Here is a 22,229-nt window from a genome sequence, read left to right on the forward strand (position 1 = left end):
TGTAATATAATACAGCTCTGTGAGGAAATCCTCTGTTGAACATTTTTTTGTTTTTAAACATTATTTTCAAGGTTAAATTTCAGAAGTGAGCTGAAAAAGATAAAGAAGCTCCACAGACTTCTCTATAAAAATGTATGTTTGTCTCGAAGGCGTCCAGGTGAGGCTCACCTGATCATCACAGGGGTTTGGATGTGGATTAATATTGGAGCTTTCCTTGCTGTGCTTTGGAAGTAAAGTGATGTTCTTTTTTTACCAACAGGACTCCAGTTCAAATGTAAATATCTGTAGACATAAGAATGATTGAAACCCATAAAACAATTTCAGCATAATCAATATTTATTCTTTGGTTTTATTTTTTGTTCTTTGTCTCTAAAATCAGTTGTCCTGCATTGTTTGGTTCTGTTTAAGGTTGCTGCTGCAGACCTGAATTTCTCTTAAATTTTTAAAAATCAAGGATGAATTGCAGGACAACCTGTCGCCATCTTTGCTGCTAAGCTCCGCCCATTTCCAAAACTTAGTGATACCTCAAATCACAACCTGAGCCAGTGCTCAAAGTTGGGGTCTTTGAATGATCTACAGAAATCAAATTAACTTTAAAGTCAGTTCCCAAAACCATATTTAGCCACAAATGTTTAAAATAAAAATTATAAATGTATAAAAACTTAAGTAAAGTTTGACAAAGCTCTTTTTAAATGGCTTATTAGAGATGTTTGTAAACTTCACCAATATAAACACGAGTCTCTGCGACCTTTATTTTGTGGGGGCAGGGCAGGTTCTGTAAAAAAAAATACATAAATAAAACATAAATAAAACACTGCCAAGTGACGCATTTTTCCCAAATCTGAACTAATAATTTTCTGATAAAGTAGAAGCAACTAAAATAACCATCAGGCACAGTTATACCAAGACTTTTATACAGTTACAGATTAAAAAAAAAAAAAAGTTTTTTGGGTTAAAAATACAAGCGAGAGAAAAATCAGTGCAGCTAATATTAGGAGTCATTCTATTCTGATAAAATATAATTATTATTTGTCTTTTTTTTAACCTGGGAGTCAAATAACCCAATGATTGTATTCATTATTTTAAATTTAGATCATCTATTTTTAGACGTTTTCCCACTAAGTTGGTTGGTTGAGGTCTCCTCATTTTAAACTTCCTTATATGAAACACACCAAGTCATTTACAGTAATTCTTTTATCTCATGTTTTTATAATCTTGACTAAAAGACAAGTTTATACAAACTGCTGAATCGACACGAAAATTAGATAAAATCCTGTATAATTTAGATAAAATCTTTGGTCTGGTTGGCCAATATGGAGCCATGTTTTCCCATTATCTGCCTCAACAGTGTTGAGAATTTACCATCGTCTTTGAAGGCAACAACCAAACCACCGTTATCGATATAAAAACAAATCCTTCTCTAAATTAATGTTCTTAAAATGAGCAGCATGCTGTAGCAGAACACGCCCTTACAAACCCTCTGGAAGAGAACATTTCGAGTTGCCCTGGTCTCAGAGGGACTGATCCCATCAGCTCCACACTTTGAGGTTCACAGTTCATGAAATAAAACTCAGGGCGCAGATATCAGCTCGAGGCCCGCTATCAGCCCGTATCCTGACATTAGCTCTTTGTAATGGGATTGTAAGAAGCTGCTTCTTAGCTCTTTCACAGAAGAAAAGTTTTTTTTTTTTCTTGATTTTACTTTACCTGATGGCATGGAAAACTGGAGACCAGGTACAGAAAGGACCTGACTGTGCACAAGAACCAATAATGCTACACTGACAAACAATGACAGATTCAGTAGGCGTGAAGACTGGGAACAGGTGAGAGTGGGCGGAGCTAGAGCAGAGGAGAACTGACTGAGAAAATGAGACGAGGAACAAACTGAACTTAAAGAAAAATACAGAACGTAACACAACAATAAACAAACAAAACTCTGATCCTGACACATTTAAAAACATTTGGACGTCCAGACCTTTTGTCTGAAGAAGAGCAGCGTGCCAAAAACATCATGCAACGTTTTCTACCAGAGCTTCCTGTGGTGCGAGGATCGATTTGTTCCTTTTTCACATTTACTGCTCTGTTGTCCAGCGCCCATTCCAGTGGCGAGTGAAGAGGGTGTCACTGGTTTTTGTTGCCTTGTGTGGTTTTCATAGCCCATTTTGATTTCTTACTCTGCTTCATTTAGGATGCAAAAGATTTTCCTTCGGAGAGTTTTAACTTGACTTCGAGATGGAAACATGGTCTTTGTTCTTCTGCTGAGTTGTATTTGTTAAAATCCTAAATATTTCTTATGTTCTTTATAGATTAGTTTTATTTAAATTAAACTCTCTGAAAGTCACCATTGGTTGTCCGTCTATACTTGCTTAATTGGTTAAGAAGGAACAGATACAAGATGGCCACCACAGCCAATCTTTCCGAACACAAAAAGCGCCCAGTACATTTTACAGATATTTTGTTAAAATTTAGTCAAAGTCAGAGTTTCTTTATTTGTCACATGTGGTACATGTGGTGGAACGAGATTGTGTACACAGGGTCCCAGTTACAGCTAACAAAATCTAAAATGTAAAAGAAAAACAGCAATAAGATCTAAATAATGTTAATAAGATAAGATATGAACTAAGAAAAACATCAACTAAAAATACACTAAGCACTAATATCACAAAAACAATACGCTGAACAGCAGCACGAACATGAGTCTGTGAGCAGATAAGTACGAATGAACTCAGCAACATGAAACAGATCAGCAGCAACATGAAACAGATCAGCAGCAACATGAAACAGCTCAGCAGCAACATGAAACAGATCAGCAGCAACATGTGATTTTTTTTCACAGTCATTATTAAGGGTGTAACGCTAAAATCACATTTCAGTTCGGTTCAGTTTCAAGGAGGGCTCAGTTCGGTTAATTTTCGGTACAAAAAAAGACCAAAATAAAAACTTACAAAATGTTTATTTTGAAAATATGCCAAGTAAACAAGTTCAGTCGTTACAGACTTCTTAGCTGGAGGTGATCTGGTGGATGAAGAAGACTCAGCTGCTATCATCCCCAGACTGAAAACAATACAGAGATAAAAGAAATTGAGTTAATAAGATTATAATTTTAAATTAAAAAAGTTAATTAGATCACAATAATACAATATAACAATACCTCTTCTTGCACGGTCATCATATGCGGTGGTTGAATATTCTCTCTCGCTCATCAGGGCAAGGCTTTAAATGTGGGATCGGGCTTGTTGACAATATCAGTTTTAGCTTTTTCATAAAATGCTGCTACAACTTTTTTGCTGAAGTGTTGATGAGATGGATGTCGTAGGCAGCAGGGCTCAAAAACTTTAATCATATGTTTAAAACCTGCGCATCAACAACATTCGGACGTAGATCCAGAACTTAAAAATCTTCTACATCTTGTGTTATTGCTGTGGACCGATCTGAGTTACCTGATAACGGTTGTTTACATGCTGCTGCTATCGGTTCAAAAAACGTTCAGTACAAAAACAAGTGGGCTGCTGTTATCGGTCTTTGCCCCAAGCTATGTTCACATTCGAATGATGCCATTTCAAGTGTGTTAACAAGTTCGATGTGTTGCCTGCGGCAGATCCAATGTCTGCGAAACGACGTCGACACACGGCTGTGGATTTGTTCACTTGTCTTAACAAGAAAGCCATAATGTTTGTTGCCTGCTAAGCTGCTAATGCTACGCGTGCTGCAAGATAATAGCGCCGTGCTGAAACACGCTTAGGAACTTTAGTTCTGCGGCACATAATCTCTTGTTAATAAAATTTAATGAGTGAAAAATTAACTGAAACGATATACACGTGGACTGAACCGAACATGCTGTACCGAAACGGTTCAGTACACCCACGCGTACCTCCCTCTCGGTTTTCAAATCCCGTTTAAAAACCCACTACTATTCAGTAGCTTTCAACACCAGATGATCTGTGTTTTGAACCTGTATGCGCCACACTGGTTAGAGATTCATGAGTCCAACAGCCTCAGGGTAGAAGCTGTTCCTCAGTCTAGTGGTTCTACACTTAATGCTCCTCAACTTCCTGCCTGAAGGGAGTGGGGCAAAAAGTGTGTGCTGGGTGAGTGGGGTCCTTCATGATGCAGGTGGCCCTCTTCCTGCATCTGGAGGTGTAGACGTCTGTGATGGTGGGGAGACAGACTCCCAACAGACTTCTGTGCAGCCTTCACCACTCTCTGCAGAGCTTTTCTTTCTGCAGCTGTGCAGCCTCCATGCCACACGTTGATGCTGGAGCACAGGATGCTCTCCACTGCACAACTGGTGTAGTAGTAGCTTGGAGTTTTCCTCGACACATACTGTTTATTTAAACTTTATTTATACAGGTAGTCTCATTGAGCCGTGATGACTCATTTTCAAGAGAGATCTGTTTTAGACAGACAAGATATCAGATCACACAACATATCACAATATCATGTGAGATTGTACATAAGGTTGTTTTTAAGTTTTAATCAAACTTGGCTACAACTCTGTCACTTCTCCCCATAAGAGGATCTCCTTTGAAAGAGGTATGGCTAGTTGTTGGTTAAACGCATCCCTTTAAATAAGTTTCTAGTTTGCTTTTGAAACAGAAATTTTAGTTTGGAGTTTTTATGGCACTGATTTGATCTTCTGTGACGTTTAAGGCCCTCTTTACACGGACATGGCCAGGGCAAACAGTTTTTCGGGTGTTGTTTTCAGGAAAAAAAATAAATTCTCGTTCACACGACTGCATTCGGTGTTTACCATGTAACTGCAGGAACACCCCCGCCCCCAGTCTGCTGTAGTTGCCATGCCAGGTCATTAGGTGGCGCTGTAAATTTTGTGCATTCACCTAATGCGCAAATGTGTGAAACGTTTTCTGTGATATTTCCCGTGGGTGTGTTTTCCCTCCTTCTCTTTCACGGTGACTCTAAAGGAATGGCTCCGCCCTCTCTCTCACTAAAAGCACTGATTTTTATTTAAAACTCTGACCCGAAGAAGGATGGAGGGTGATATGCATTTCTTTAAGGAATTCTAGTTTCATTTATACTGTTTTTAGTCTTAACTCATCTTATTTTTTTCAAACCGTGTTTTTTTTTTTACTTCTAACAAAGAAAACCCTTAAGTTCAGTTTATGTGCATGAATTATTTTTGTACAGTCATATTTTGTCACTGTTAGTAGAAAATATTGAATTTATTTACAGTTGAATGTGTTTGTGTCCTAACTCATCAAAGTTTATTTCTGTAGCTCATTTTAAAAACAACTAATTGACCACCATTCTGTACAATAATTAATATATAAAATAATTGCAGAACTAAAATAGAATTAAATCCAGATATAAAAGAAGTTTAGAAAAATTGAATTTACCGTGCACAGTAAAACACTTTTCCAGGACATCCTTGTAAAAGAAATTGATGATCTCAATGGATTTCTTCCTGGTAAAATAAAGTAATTTAAAAAACTTAAAATAAAATTAAAGTAAAATAAAATAAAAAACAATAAAACTGATCATCTTGACAGTTTATTCTGAAAGGCAGCTGTTTATGATGCTTCAGAATGTGCAGCTCTGAGTTGTGTTTGTTAACTACAGATCTGATAAGGATATGTTAAACAAGACAAACGTTTCCTCGGTTCTGAAACGGTTTGAACTCTTGCTGAAGGCATTAAGATGTTGCTCTGTATTTTTCATTTCTCATTAGCATGTAAATGTGTGCCGCCACGAGCTCCAGAACCAAAGAATTTCCTCTGTAGGTAGAAGTTTTCATCGTGTTTCTACAAATAATGCGTTTTGTCAAACACAGATTACTTTGCAAAGACGACCGCTCAGTTCTGTGCTAAAAGGCAAAGCGACTGTTTTACTCCACCTGTCACCCCCCGTGAGAGTTTTCTACATTGTTTCAGCGGGCCTCTTATTAAAGCACGCGGTCTTAATTGTTTCTTCAAGCACCGCAGAGTGCAGACAAATTAACACTCCAACGATCGGTTCGTTTGACTGAACTTCCCCAGCTTTCTGATCCACTCAGATGTTAGAAGATGGTGCACACAACAGTTTGCACATTCAGGATTCTCAGCTTTAAGACAGACATTAGAGATTGACACCGAGCTAAAGGTTTTGTAGGAATTGACGCGTTTAGGCAAACAGGTGTGCTCAAAGGAACTGTGCTGTTTTGGCAAATTCATTTCACTGATCTCATACGATGTTGATGGTTAGATAAGACCAAATCTGATCTCTGTTCTTTAGGAGATGTTTAGAGTTAGATTTTCATTAAAAAAAAGGCTTGCTCGGATTATTCAGTTATATAACAGAATAAATTTTAGCTCATAATCTCGTATTTGCTTCCAAGCAGCAATATTTTCTTGTAGTCTTTTAAAATGATTTTGATCAATAGTTCTTCAGGCTTTACGAAAGTAATTTAGAGTCATTCTTTGGACTTTCGCTGCCTTTTCACTCATTTTCAGTCCAGTACCTGACCTTTTTGTCCCCCGTTGTGAAGCGGAGTGGTAATTGGAAATACTCTCCGTCCGTCCATGTTGTGAGCATGATAACTTGAAAAATAAGTGAGGGACCTCTATTTCAGTGTGTGGCTGCATATAGGCGTAAGAAAGGTCACTGTTGAAAATTGGGTTGCCACATCTAAATCCAAGATGGCCACCACCATATTCAATGTTTTCCCTACCATTATACCAGCAGGGCACATCACCCTGTCAACAGAACCGAGTGCCCTACCTACCAAACCGAACTGACTCCCTGACATCCCCCTCCCCAGTTGATGACTGCCATCACTCACGTAGCGCTAAGCTAATGCGATACGCTATACAGACATGCTAGCTAAAAAGCTACGAAGGTGGTGTTCCGTTCCCTCATTCTGAGCCACCTCCACCTCCACCCACCACTCGAAAACTGTCGGTACAAACAGCGCACAACATAGACATGTCTCCACCTTCACGCTCGTCGACAAAAATCACGGAAGAGATGTACGCTCTGCCACGTCAAGTAATCTAGGACACTGATAACGCTGATATTTATATGTAAACAGTCCACCTCTATCATTTGATGAAACTATGCTTTCTAGTTTTTATATTTCTTAAAAAGTATAGTTTCCTCAAATGATTGGGGTGGCCCAAGACTAATCTGTCGTGGCCAAGGCCTCCACTGGCCACCCCCTGGCTCCTCCATTGCACCTGGTGGTGGATAAAATTGCTCTCTCCACTCGCCTGGATCCGTCACTCTGCGCCGCCTCGGAGATGAATAAAAATCTCCCTCTGTTCTTCTCCACAGAGTAACTTCAACCCACTTGAATATCTTGCACCAAAAACATTTAGGTTTACTTGAATTCTCTGTTCATTTCCAGTCCAGATAAACGCTCACCTCTAAAACTACAAACATTCATGATTCAACTCCGTCAACGCCGGGGGACATCGGCGTACCACTTGTTTATACGTTTAAGCTACTTTATCTTGAGCTTCAGTCATTTAAGCATAAAAATCTCCTAAACTCCAGAGATGTAGTTTTCCATCAACACATAGTAACTGGTACATAGTTTCTTCTTCCTGCTCCCTCTTCACTCGTGTAAATGAGTGTTGTCAGAGAATGAACGAGTTTGTTAACCGATGATCAATATTTTTGAATCGAGTGAATAAATCGATTGATTTGATTGATAAACAATTGTAGTAATTTGATAATTAGCAAGTGTTTTTACGTTCTTTGTAAAAGTAGTTCTAACAAATAGGAGTGTAAGCTTTTCTTCCATATGATTAAAAATAAATTAACCAAGTAGTTCTTTTTTTTTTTAAGTTCTTCAATTTTCCTTTTTGGGACACAGTTGTTAGGAAACGACCGTGTGTCTGACCCACTTTCACAAGATGCATTAGTCTCCAATCAATTTAACCAATTTGACTCGAAGCTATTTAGTTCTATTAGTGGCCTAATTGCATCTTCATCCTACCTGAGAGTAAAAACCAAATTGTAACGCTTATTCACAGGCTGTGCTCATTAGTTGTTGTTCTTGCTCGAATCAGCTTTACAGCTGGCTCCATTTAAATTATCCTCAGAGTAAAACCCAAAGACCTGCTCGGCTGTGATGAAGTCATTTTGTATATTTGGCTGCGTGCGTCTCTGCACAGAGAAAGTCTTTGTTTTCATGTACACCTCCTGTTTAACACGAGTCAGCGTCACTCAGCTGTCTCTGCCGTTTCGCCTCAAGGGAAGTAACGGAGCAGCTGTGGTGCGACTCTTAGCAGAGCATCGGTGTGACAACTTTGACGGGAGTCATCAATCATCCGTCCCTGTCGGCTGACCCCCCCACCCCCCTCATCAGCTCTATTAACTCCACGCAGACGGAGAGCAGATCATCAAAGCTTTCTGACATGAGCAACACGCCGCCTGTCATGTCAACTGAACATGTATGAAGTCTCCAATAAATCAAGTGTGAGGCTGAAACGCTTGTAAATTCCACTGACTATATATTAATTATTAACTTTACTGTTAGAGTAGTGTGACAGAAATCAAAAAGAGATTCTGAAGCTTCTTTTAGTTGAGATTTGAAGTTCGAAATCTCCTGGAAAAACAACAGACATCACTAATCGATCATCCAAAAATTGTAAATGTCTTGAAATCCTTTTTAGCTTTTGGTGTATTAGCTGAGTCCGTGTGGCAGTCGAGAAATTCAGCTAATTTTTTACATTTAGGCAGTTCTGTCAAATACAAACAAGATGTTTTTTGTATTTTTAGTTGTTTCTTTGTTTTAACATTGTGTCCATTAAGTCCTTCAGGTCACAAAAACACAATAATCTCTGGAGTCAAATGTTGAAATCAAAATATTCTGGATGAAAACTGTCAGCAGGACTGACCTCCAACATCCTGTCTTATCATCATCAAACGGCATTTATCCCAGCGCTGTGTCTCACTGTCGGTAAAGGCAAATAACAGAATCATTTCAGAATAACTGTCATAAAAATATTGTCAGCTTTTATTTTGACTGTAGCTTAATGTGAAATAAATCAATACTCAGCCTTAAATCAACTGATGAACTGAGAAAATATTCTGTAAATGATATGGAAAGACTTTAAAACTCATACTTTTACTTTCTCAGACCTTTTCTAATAATTTAAAACAGATTATTTCCTCTAAAGATCAAGAGGTTTGAGGTAGTGGCAGTCTAAATAACAAACCTAAATTTATATCACTTGTTTTTTTTTCTGAAAGCAGAAGATATAAATTAATTGGACAATAATCTAATGAAATGCAGTCTAACGTTATTCTTAGTAGAAGTCTAACTGCTATGACCTGGATAACTTAAATCACTTTATTTTATCATGTTTAGAAGCATTTATGAATATTAGCTGCTAATTATATGGTTCGAAAACTATTTCTACTTGTCTTTTTGTTTTATGTTTTTACTGTAGATGGTGTGTTTTCCTTAATTGGAAAAGTAAAATTCAAACTCAACTGTGAGGAAAACATTTTGGTCACAAGACTCGTGGAAACAAACTGAACTTTGCAGATGAGTTTTAATGTTCTTGTTTCTGTTGGACTGGGACCATTCTGGGTGGAATTAACATGTTTTGTCCATGCAGGCACTCTGGTGTCCTACCACAGACCAAAAAAAATGAGAGGCTAATTGTTATGAATGGTCTGTCTCGTTTGTCTCTGTGTCTCTGTGATGGACTGGAGACCTGTCCAGTATGTCCCTCACCTCTTGAACAGTGACTGCTGTATATGGGCACCAGTGACCTCCACAACCCCAGAAAAGAAGAAGTGGTAAAATGGGTGGATGGGTGGATGGATGGGTAGATGGATGGATAATAGATGGGTGGATGATGGATCGATAGATGATGGATGATGGATGAATAGATGGATGATGATGAATGAATGATGGATAGATGGGTGGATGATGGATGGGTGGGTGAGTGGGTGGATGGGTGAGTGGATGATGGATAGATGGATGATGGATGTCCGATTGGATGTTTGGATGGATTAATGATGGATGTGTGGATGATGGATGAATAGATGGATGATGATGAATGAATAATGGATGGATGGGTGGATGGGTGAGTGGATGATGGATAGATGTATGATGGCTGGCTGGTTGGATGTTTGGATGGATGGGTGGATGATGGATGTTTGGATGAATGAATAAACAATAGATTTATGGATGGGTGAATGGATGGATGAATGATTGATCGGTGGGTGGGTGGATGAATGGATGATAGATAGATGGATGGATGATGGATGGATGATAGATAGATGGATGGATGATGGATGGATGTTGCTCTACCCCATCTTCTTACAGTTAAACTATAATCACGGACACCTCTTTAAAAAAACGTTTCTCTCTTTCCGGCCTTCTTTTCATGTGACGGGTCTCAGCAGATCAGTCCAACCAGCTTTCTGACAGACGGCTGTACCAGTAAATTATTATTTTATTTTTATGTTTTTAACTGGAGACCTGATTCCTTATTTCCTCCAGTCCGGCTCTTGAAATTTGACAATTTGTCCCGAACCACATGGAACCACGCGGGACTATCGGGGCAATCTGCCTCTTTATTACAGCTGCATGTTTTTGCTACGAGGCGCGGGTTCGTCTGAAATTTGCTCGGGTTAATGTGCCTTGAGGTTTGGCCACATGAGCGCTCTGTGCAGCCGATGCTGTTACTTACTGTTTTCATAGGTTAATGGATCCTGATGGAAGACATGGACCTATCGGAAGGACTGAAGCAGTTTGTATCAAATGTAGCTCTAGAAACGATAATGATGAACATTTGGAGTAGAAAAAATGTAAATTGGTTTAAAATTTTCAAATTAAAAAGCTTCACCAGTTTTACGACATTAGTATAAACGATTTGATGATTTTGCACGCTCTGCGGTTTAACAGTTGACTTTTAATCAATAGACTCCAGAAAATGTCCCCCTGTTGGCGGCATCCATGTGAATCCAAGGCCTCAGAGCACCGTTAACAGATCAAAATTGTCTGCTTCAAAATGTTGCTTCAAGCCGTGCCTCAGATGGGCCGAGTGTTCCCGCAGAACGCAAGTCGTTACCCGCAGCGGGAACAGAATATGTTGTAGCAGGAATAATGATGCTGTAAACATTTGAACACTTGTCATCCTTCACTCGCTGTCAAACATTACCTGCAGCTTCTGCTTTCAGCAACAAGTCTTCCTGTTTTATTTTTATTTTTTATTCAGCGTCTCATCATTTCCACTCCGTCACAGTCAACTGTCGATTACATTTGTCTGTCATGAAAAGGGCAGGACTCGCACTCGCATACTGAAATCGAAAGTCATTTTATGTCACAATGACTCATGACCTTTAAGGAAAAGACTTGAATATCTATGACTTTGTTTCTTCCATTGCTGATAATAATGTTATTCACAGTTTTCAGTTTAATTGTTTAATTATTGCTTTCAGTGATCTTAAGCAGCTACTTGAAAATGAATTAAAGCCGGCTGCCACCTTTTCCCTGAGTGTCGGAGAAATTAGGCTGCGCAGCAAGACGGGAATCTGATTTCACAGCTCAAAAAACCCACGGTCCACTTTATTATCCTCCTGTAGCGTTCACAGCGCTGTTGCATCTGAGCTGGACCCCACAGCTACAGCCTCGTGCTCCAACATCTGCCTTTCAAAGAAATAACAGTTTCAAGCCGAACCTTCATAAACCATCTAACGGGATCGTGCTGCTGCCCTGAATAAACAGACGAACAAATTAAATGTAAACTAAGTGTTGTAGCGCAGGCTGGACAGAAAAGTCCTGTCAGGAAAGACGCTCATTAACTGCTTCTTTTTGTCTTGTAAAATATGTTGGAGGAGTAAATCTGCTCAGCTAAGATCTTTGGGTTTTAAGTCTGAATTCAGAGACATCCTTAGAAAAATTTCAGAGCAGTGGTGAGACCAGCTATGTTGTATGATCTGGAGACAGAGACATGGACAAGAAGACAGGAGACAGAACTGAAATTAGCAGAAATTTTAAGATGTTGAGGTTCTTCTTAGGAGTGACAAGGATGGATAAGATTAGGAATGAGATCATCAGAAGTACAGCACAGGTTGAACAACTGGGAGATGAAGTTAGAGAGGCCAGACTGAGATGGTTTGGACATGTCCAGAGGAGGGACAGTGGGTATATTGGTAGAAGGATGTTAGAAATGCAGCTGCCTGGAAAATGACAAAGAAGAGATATATGGATGCAGTTAGAGAGGACATGGAGGTGGAGTGAGGACAGAGAGATGGAGGAGGATGACTCGCTGTGGAGACCCGTGGAGATGGACAAGCCAGAAGAAATGGAAGAACATTTTCCAACATGCAGCTTATAATACAGGTAGAGGATATTGATATTTGCCTCCTTCCTATAACCCCCCCCCCCCCCCTCATAAACCTCATGAAGGTATTTATAAATGATAGAGAACACCAAAGTTCATGCTCAATAATCCAGGTAAAAATCCAACAATGTTCAGTCAGGTAATAATGAATGAGCACCAGTGATAGATGATAGAGAAGCAAGTAAAATGTATTCTTAAAACCAATTTACAATGTTTTTTCTAAATATAGCTATATTTACAGACATAAACTTAAAGTGAAAAATTTTGAAGTTCTTACACAATAATCCAGATTTAAAAAAATCCAACAAAATTGTTACGTTTCAACAAAAAATAAACTCTCCTGAGAACCTGAATTAATTGTCTTGAAAAATAAATACTTCCTGGATACGTCTGTTTGGTTAATGCACAGTTTTACATTTTGGCTGCACAGAACACAACTGTTTTATTTTTTATTTTATTTTTTTTTTACTTTTAGGGTTAATTAAACATTCTCATAGCAAACTAAAAATCAATCTCATTAAGTTTATCATTGTGTTTGTGTTTTTTTAGCTCAGCTTTTTGTCCCTGAGATTGAGTGGATTCAGAACTGCTCCGATCATTTTAGATTTTAATCATGACTTTATGAAATTTAATGCTTTGGAAACTGACCAGCTATTTATACCAAGAAATGATGATGGAGAGGTAAATGTTTGTGTTTAATTCAACAAATGTGCAACTTTGTCTTCAACAAAAACAACTTTAAGTTCATTAAGAGGAACTGAAATAGCTTTCCTCTTTATGTCTGAACATTTATTATTTATGCAAATGTCCCATAATGGTATTAAACTTCTCCATTGACATAATATCATATAAGGGAAGCTAAGAGCTGGTTCAACCCACATTACTTGGCGCATGTTTTTAGATGAGATAAAACATGTAGGAGGTGTCGATAGCTACAAATACCATTTTGAATTTAGAAAAAACTAAACATGTTTGCTGCTCATATAAATATCAAGGTGTAAAGAAAACAAATGCAGTGTTTGTAACACAACAGTTTAAAAAAATGTGAGGTATTTCATGCCCCACACATCTTCTTTATGTGTTTTATTTTATTTTGGTTATTTTTTTGCTGTTGAAATTATTGCACAATATAATTTTAATCAACCCTGTAAATGAGGAAATCCTTGTTTCCTGACAGTCTAAGGGAACAAAGGATAACAATCTTGCCAGAAAATTAAGTTTACTGATCACCAGTGTATTGCTGTGTTTTTTATATATAGCAACCTCTTCAGGTAACCATGGGTTTTATTTTCTGACTGGTTGGTAAATTATTCAGAATGGAGAGAACCTCAGCAGAACTTCAAGTGGGGGGAAAGCTGCCAAAAAAGAGAGAAAATCATAGATGTCATCGCTCAAATCCAACAGAAAGACAGCTCTGAAGTGAAAAACCTGAAATTATTACTAATGGATGGAGAACAGGAGCTAAATTCACAGAATTCACACAGATAGAATATCCATCCATCCTTTTCGGATCATGGGGGTCACTGGTGCCCATATCCAGCAGTCACTGTGTGAGAGGCGGGGACACCCGAGACATGTCTCCAGTCCATCACAGGGACACATGGAGACAAACGAGACAAACAACCATTCACTCTCTCACTCACACCCAGAGACAGTTTAGAGTTACCAGTCAGTCTAACATGCATGTTTTTGGTCTGTGGGAGGAAACCGGAGTACCTGGAAAAAACCCACGCATGCACAGAGAGAACATGCAAACTCCACCCAGAATAGCCCCCCAGCCAGGATTCGATCCGACGACCTTCTCGCTGAGAGGCGGCAGCTCTACCAACTTTGCCACCGTGCCACCCCCAGATAGAATATAATTTATTAAAATTTAAACTTTACATGGAAAACTTCAAGCCATAAGCAAACAACCAAACATTATAAAAAATGAGATGCCTGATGAGATGCATGAGAGGAAGAAATACTGAAGACAGAATAAATAAATCACCCAGATGTACCAAATCTTTTTGCTTATTTTGTGAAATGTATTAGTGACGAAGCATTTTGTAGGAAATGATTAGATTTATTGTCAAAAACCATTCAAGAGACCAGCAAACCTGATATCAAAGTAATCTGTAGGTTCTCTTCATCTCTGCTAACATTTCCTCATATTTTTATCATTCTTCAGGAGAGTGTCGTGCCATTTTACAGCTTTGAAGCAAGCAACAAGTTAATTAGCATTAACGCTAACAACTTTTTCAATGCTAACTTGGTGCTAACATGATATAAACTTGAATACTTATCTGAATCTAAAAAATTTTAGAGCACAAGAAACTTATAAAAAAATAATCTTCAGTTTCTCTTATCTTTTCTAGTATGTTTAAATATTTTTTGTAGACAGTTTTGCAGCAAATGATGAGTTCATTAGCATTGATGCTAAAAACACTTCAATGCTAACAAGCTGCAAGAGGATTTAACACTGATTTGACTTCTCTATGACATTAGGGTTGAGTACAGGGATGCAGTTATGTGTGAAGAGGGAGTACTGGGTGGGACTAAGCACACATACCTGTGGTATGCCAGTCCTCAAAGGCTGAGCTGGTGGAGTTTTGTGGTTATTTTGCTTGGATTAGCAGTACTGAATGCAGAGTTATAATCCACAAATATCTTCTTCACATATATGATTTGACCCCCACATACCGTATGTCTCCAGGATCTGCTTGTTTACTGGTAAGCTCATCTGTAAATAATGTCAGTCCACAAACGGTTCCTCTGTAGTCCAGTTCTGTAATTAAAAACTGACAATCCTAATCCTCAATCACATGTGTAAAATTCATCCTACTTTATACCAGTGGAATGCCCAAAAATCTGGCCATTTTGGATCGAAAGTACCAGCAGGACACAAGGCTGACGAGAAAAACAGTCTGCCTGAAAAAAATCAACAATTGTGGCTTATCTGAATCTGGCTCCCCCGTTGGCCTTGGGGCAGGCCAACATCAAATTTCTCCTGGGACATGTGTAAACTAAGGAAAATCTGTCTATCGCAAACACCCCCCGAGAACTTCTGTGAACGCTTATTAGAGCTGCACCGTCTGACACCAACATCTTATCAGGACTATGGACTATCTGGAAGTGCTTCATGGACAGATCTACCGTCTTGTCGTCAAATTTGTAACATGTTTATAAATGTGCTTGCTGGTAGAGTTTTTTGATGTTTTAAATCGTGTCCTAATAATGACAAGCTGTGAAGAGATCTTTAGAGTAATATCACTAACCTATCCTCATGGCCTTTTCCCCTTATAAGGGGCCGCACTCTCAGGAGCAGCAGCAACATGCACTCCGCCGCCCATCTTTCGGACGACTGTACGAACCTCACTGTATTTTGGTACAATGATAATAAAGTGGATTCTGATTCTGATACTGACAACCTCTTTTGAGAAAATACCTCCATTAGTCATGAGGTTCCCTTTGCTCTTATTCTGTCACAGAATATAACTGATGGAACAAAACGTAGCATTCATTGTATATGTTGGTAATTAGTTGTTACAACAATTAGAAGCCTCATGAGGGCTTCCATTTCAAATGATCCAAATTATGCAGATCAATTAATTTTCTCCCCGGTGACCATGCTTGTGTGCCAAAAAACTGATTTCTCAACAACTCATTTTCTCTCCTTTCTTGTTGTTGTGTCTTATCTTTACAGCCACACTGGGAACCTTGGAGTTTAGTTTGCTTTATGACCAGGAGAACAACGCACTGCACTGCACCATTAACAAAGCCAAGGTGAGCCATCGCAATTAATTTAAATTGTTACTCTGCATAAGATGTGTCTGTAATTACTGCCACTTAGTTACATCTGCTCTTATCAGAGCCACCTTAGGCCTTTTTAGTTGCACTTTATATGTGTGTTCACAAGCTCTTATGAATCAGATCTTATTTGGCTCAGTTTCCTGCACAAACAGCTGCCACAGTAGAGATCAACTTAAACTGACAGTTTGTGTGAATTTATCTGATGAAATATTGGTTTAAATGCAGATTTTAGCAGGAACCTTTTAGTCAACCTACACATACAGTTAAAAACAAATTGTGACTTTACACATCCCACTGCAACGTGTGAGAAAAACTGCACCGGTGTGACGAGTATTTATTTTTTATATTTCATAAGACATTAGACACGTTTTTTGCCATAAGCTGCTCTCGAAGCTACCGATACAACACAGTCGCAAAAGATACAATGTTAGACTTTGGCTGCTTTTTAGCAAGTAACTTTTTAGCTTTTTTCCCCCACTTTGAACATGAAGAGCATCTAAAAATTATGGTTTTAAAAAACCAGGAAAAACAGCCTGATAAAGACCTGAAACAGGACCTGAGAAAAGTATTGTCATTTAGTATGAGACATCTCCAGCTAATAGCTCCTTGAGAATAATATTGTTGGAGCAAAAATAGTATTTTATGTGTCAAACTGTTTGCGTTTATTGTTATAGTTTTATCTTAAAGTCTGTCCAAGAATATTTTCTCTTTTCACTTCATGAGATGTGAAAAGGGGATTTTAAGAAAGTTTTTGTTCACCTATAAAAATAAAAAAAATTATAAATAATAATAATTATTATTATGTATATGTATGTATGCATGTGTAAATATATATATATATATATATATATATATATATATAATATGCGTGTGTATGTATGCATGTATATGCGTGTGTATGTATGCATGTATGTTGTTTGACTTTTGGTCCTGAGATTTTATTTACTTAGTTACTGAATCATAAACCTCTGTTTCTTATTTAGAATTTGAAATTATTTATGATGAAGGCTTTACATTGATCAGCAATAATTAACATTCAGTAGTTCTACATGAGTGAAGCGGCAACAAATAAACATATTCCTCCCCGCCTTTCCTCTTTCTGCTGCAATAGTGATGTTTCTGACCATTGTGGTCGCCGTCAGCAACTATAACTCTTTTGTCTGCATGAATAGCTGGTTTGAAGGAAAGTGGAGCCGTTCTTGGCAGGAGTGTTGGACAGCAGAACGGCTATAAGGCCACAATGATTTATGGTTGTTATTTTCTATACTGCTCTGCTGCTAGACTTCAGCTGCTGGCTGGCCAAGAAATGAAAATCATTTTGCTATTTTGTTCATTGTACTATGTGCCCATTTCCACAGTTTAATTGGTTTGGTTAACCCCCTTTACTGGTGTTTCTTTGTGTTGCAAATCTGCCATTGCTCTAATAAAAGCTGCGACCAGCTAAACTTCAGTTAAGCACTTTTCCAATGAGATGCTATTGATTATGGCTCATGATAAAAACCTGAACAAGAACCGTATTGCTAAAGTCTCAAAACTGATAATGGTGATTAAAGTTGCTTTGAGTGAAGTGTTCGTGCATTTGTAATAATCCAACAATCACACCTAACATGCCAAATCATTGTTATCATAGCTCTGTTGGGATGTGGTCAGGAAAAAGGAGTAAGTTACTACACAGCAAAATTACAAGAAGAAGCTTATTAGAGCAGAAAAGACCAATGAGTGTGTAATAAGTCTTACTCTGAAAATACAGTAAGACTGGATTTTTTTTAAAGCTCTGGGTCAATTATTAAAACAATAATAATAATACTCAGAAAACAAAACTCATACAAATGTGGGTTGTTGTTTTTTTTGGTTGGTTTTTTCAGACGTGCCCTTTGCAAGATGCTAACAAAAAAATCCTAACCAAAACAACAGCACAGAAAAACTAAAGATGCAAAATAAAATGTATGCATCTGAACTGAACATTAGCACTGTGCTAAAACGTTAATATTTTTAACCACTAAAATAGAAATACCCTAAAATGGCCACTGACTGGGCAAGATTTATGACCGCTGTCTTACTAGGTGCCACATTAAATATCCAATACTGTTTACATATCAAAGCCACAAACTGTTAAATCCTTGTACATACAGAACGGCAGTGAAATAGTCTTGTTTTATTTAAATAAACAGATGTTAAACATATTAGAAATTAAGAAAACGGGGAACAAGAGGTTTTAGTAATGGGCCTTCCACCAAGCATTAGAAGCAGCAAAATGCCGATCTGGTGCTTTACAGCTACTGTGATAAAACTACCAAGTGGAGCAACATTTCAAACCACTTCAATACACTGTACTTTAAGTCATAAAGTACTTTATATGTCTAATACTGATAAAATATTTCCAGTTAGCTGTTTTTATTAATTAGAAGTTCCTGCTTTACAGTAATAATAGCAATTTGGTCTGAACATTATAACTACTGGTGTAATAATACATTTTCCAAAGAAAACAAAAGATTAATGTAATGCAGCAATCTTTGAAGTTTTGAATTTTCTTTGCTCCTACCAAAAGGGCGGCACTGATTTGTTTGCCCTGTTAGCAGAGACTGCATTGAGGTAGGGCTCTTTATGTAGCAGCATATGATCATTTTTAAAACCTTACAAGATCAATTTGCAGATTATTCATCAAGTTTTCCTTCTGTTTATATTTTAATTTTCATCACCTTACATTTTCACTGAAACATCAATCCAGTAGGGCCCACATGGCTCTTCAAAATCAGTGTGAAATGCCACAAAAGCTGTCAGGGTACTTACCGTAATGCTCTCTTTAATTTTTTTTCAAGAGCAACATGACCATTTGTATGCATCCCTAAAATTGATGAGTCACAGTAATTACTGCTCAGTAATTTGATGATTCAGTTCTCACCTAAAGAATGACATATTCAAATTCAGTGTAAATTTAATCCAATTTTTGTGAATATGAACACAGATTGAAAGTGTGTGGGATGTAGGGATATTAAACGGCATCAGTTGGACCAAACTGGATCTCATCCTCGCCACCACCAAACTCGCCTTTTCTAAAACGATAGAAAAATGATAAAAGTCTACTGCCACTGTTTAGTTTGTCCCTTCTCAGCTGCTGTAGTAACATAAACTTGCTTCTGGTCTTGATTTAAAATGATGACACCATGTCTTTTTTTAGTGGGAAAAAAATGCCTTTTTTACAGTTTTAGGTTCAGTTCAAAATGGTACTGTGTTATACTTCACTGTTGTGATTTATTTTACACTGCAGTGCATCAAAATCAAAATAAGTTTGTCACCGTGATTTACCTTTCCTGCAGCCATCGTTAGGCTTTGCTTTGCCTCAACACACACTTTTAATTTTTCACTGAACTCTTCCCTGCAGGATGCCGGTCTGTGGAGTTAGTTTTTATTCCTCTGATGTTACTCAGATTTCTAAATCTAATTCAATGGATAGGCTCAATGAGACTAACCTGTATAAATAAAGGTTGAATGAATACACATCTAAGACTGAAAGACTTTTAGAGTCAACTTGATTAAAGATGGTCGCCAAAGCTAATCAACCAAAACAAACACCAAAAGGGCTAAAACGTAGTCTGTTTCGCAGATATCAAGCTAAAATTTGGTGTGGCGGTCGCTAAAAGTCATCTTCATCAGGTGGTGTGAGATTTGCATTCCTTTAAAGAATACTAGTTTTATTCTAGCAGGTAGCAGTTATATCTGATCTTAAGAGGAGTTACCCCTTTTTGGTTGTGAGCCGTTTTTCTGGCGTTCATCTTTTACAACACGTGTTAATTAAATAAACAAATCTCTTGTTGTCCTCGTTGCTCCGTGGCCACAGCATGATGATCCAGAGCCGTCTGTCTGTATCTGTCCCACACTTTGGTGTTCAGGCAGGAACAGCTGGTTGGACTGCTGACTAGATTCTCCAAGACTTTGTTTCCAGAAATATTCTGAACGAGTGTTGCATCCATATATTTACGATCAAATCTGACACTTTAACATCAGAAACAAAACAAGTGTCTGTCCTGACCATATTTACAGTATGTATTCTTGGACGTTACTGATGTCAAAGGTGGACATTGGCTGTAAGTTTCAGTTCTGTGCTGTGGTCCCTGTTTTATTTCTTCTTTCCCCAATCATTACTGTCAGTTGCAATGCTTCAGTTCAGTAAAATGTTTTAGATCTCTTAATTTCACCGAATTCGGCATTACAAGGATCCTGGTCTGAACTCCTGGTCTGTTTTGGTTTAAAATTTGACATCTGGACATGAAATCTTCTATTTTTGATGGTCCCCAGAGTCTTACAAAGGCTTTGAAAATATTTGAAAAGAAGTTTCACACTGAGGAAACAGATACACAAGTGGCACAGATTTCAAACGATGGCCAAATTACCCAGAACCAGCTGCCCCAGAAAATCCAGCCCAAGAGCAAAGTCAAGCCCAGAGTTCTAAAACAGGTTCTGCAGGGTTTGAATTTATTACAAGAACAAGGATCAAACTCAGAAATGACCTTTTAAAATCAGACTTTGATTTAAAAACAAAAAAATTATCAGATTAAAATTTTAAAAAAATTCTTAGACCCGGAAAGTTATACCAGCTGTGTGGCATGGTGGTGGAGGTATTATGGTTTGGGGTTTTGCTGCCTGTAGAGGGACGCTCAGTCAGAGGCTATTTTCTTAAGAGTTGTGAAAAAATGGGAAGTTTTGAGTTCAGTAATGCACATAGGAGCAGTTGTTCCAAAGAAAAGCTTGAAAATAAAACGCAAAGGTTTAGAAAAACGGTTGTAACATTTTAGAAAAAAGTTTAAGAATGCAGCTTTCATAAATGTTCAAAATAAACTGTTTTAAAATTAAGAAACGTTATTTTACAAACTTTTCTGAGAAGTTATTTTTGCTCTGAGATGAAGGTTTCCCAACAGAAAAATAACATTAAGTAAGAAAGTAATTATTGGAGTACATCTATAACTGCTGAACATTTTGAGTCAACATGATTCAAGATGGCTGCCGTTTTTAACTAACCTACGGCTATCACTCAGTTTAACAGATGACGTGTTAGACTTTGGTGAGATAGTAGCTGAGAGTCATCCCCAACACAAACTCCAATACATCGTACAAGATTTGTACCTAAAACTTTGACATTGATTCTTGGAGTCAATACTGTCTGTAAGCAAAATATTTTACGTCATTTGGCAGATTTGAATGAGAGGAATAATTGGGTACACATCTATAACTAATTTACTTATGGAGTCATCTCAGTTCAAGTTGTCCACTTCGGCTTATTGACCTTAGTCAACTCAACAAGTGGTACGCTGATGTCCCCCATTGCTGAGGGATTTGAAAAGTGAACGTTTGTAGTTTTCAAGGTAAGTGTTTTTTCTGGACAGAAATTAAATGGAGAATGCAAGTAAGCCATGTTTTTGGTTTTTGGTGTCGTTTGGTTTTGATGCAAGATGTTCAAGTGGGTATGAGTTGCACTGTGTAGAAAAACACAGGTACAGTAGTCCCTCGCTACTTCACGGTTTGTTTTTCACGGACTGGCTCTATCGCAATTTTTCAAAATAAGATTGGACACGACACACAATTGGCTGATTATTGGATGAGCTGCACGATCAGCATGAATTGTTTATTTAAAATAAATTATTTTAGCACCTGCTAAACCTGCTGTTCCTGTGTGCAGGGGAGAGCATTGCCCCAGAGACCATCGTAGCCGTGGTCGGACGGTTGACAGGAGTGAGACCAGCTATGTTGTATGGGCTGGAGACAGTGGCATGGAAAAAAGACAGGAGAAAGATCAGGCAGCAGCTGGAATGAAGATGTTGAGGTTCTCCTTAGGAGTGACAAGGATGGATGAGATTAGGAATGAGATCATCAGAGGTACAGCACATGTTGAACAACTGGGAGATAAAGTTAGAGACCAGACTGAGATGGTTTGGACATGTCCAGAGGAGGGACAGTGTGTATACTGGTAGAAGAAAGATAGAAATGCAGCTGCCAGGACAAAGACAAAGAGGAGATATATGGATGCAGTTAGAGAGGACATGGAGGTAGAAAGAAGAAGTTTTTTTTTATATATATCTTAAGGACTGTGATGCTGTAACTAGTTACCGGTTGGTAGCATAATGTTCCAGCAGAGAAGAA

The 22,229-nt window shown here is 38.1% G+C and overlaps 1 protein-coding gene across 1 annotated transcript in view; it reads left to right on the forward strand.

Moving 5' to 3' along the window:
* doc2b (double C2-like domains, beta) overlaps positions 1-22,229 on the forward strand; it is a 163,656-nt gene that overhangs the window by 68,837 nt on the left and 72,590 nt on the right. The window contains exon 2 of the mRNA XM_037687795.1: positions 15,988-16,067. Within this exon, the coding sequence (XP_037543723.1) occupies positions 15,988-16,067 (80 nt within the window). The remainder of the gene's footprint in view (positions 1-15,987; positions 16,068-22,229) is intronic.

The sequence above is a fragment of the Nematolebias whitei genome, chromosome 14, assembly GCF_014905685.2.
Source record: "Nematolebias whitei isolate Nwh7 chromosome 14, NemWhi1, whole genome shotgun sequence".
In the NCBI taxonomy this organism is placed as follows: Eukaryota; Metazoa; Chordata; class Actinopteri; order Cyprinodontiformes; family Rivulidae; genus Nematolebias; species Nematolebias whitei.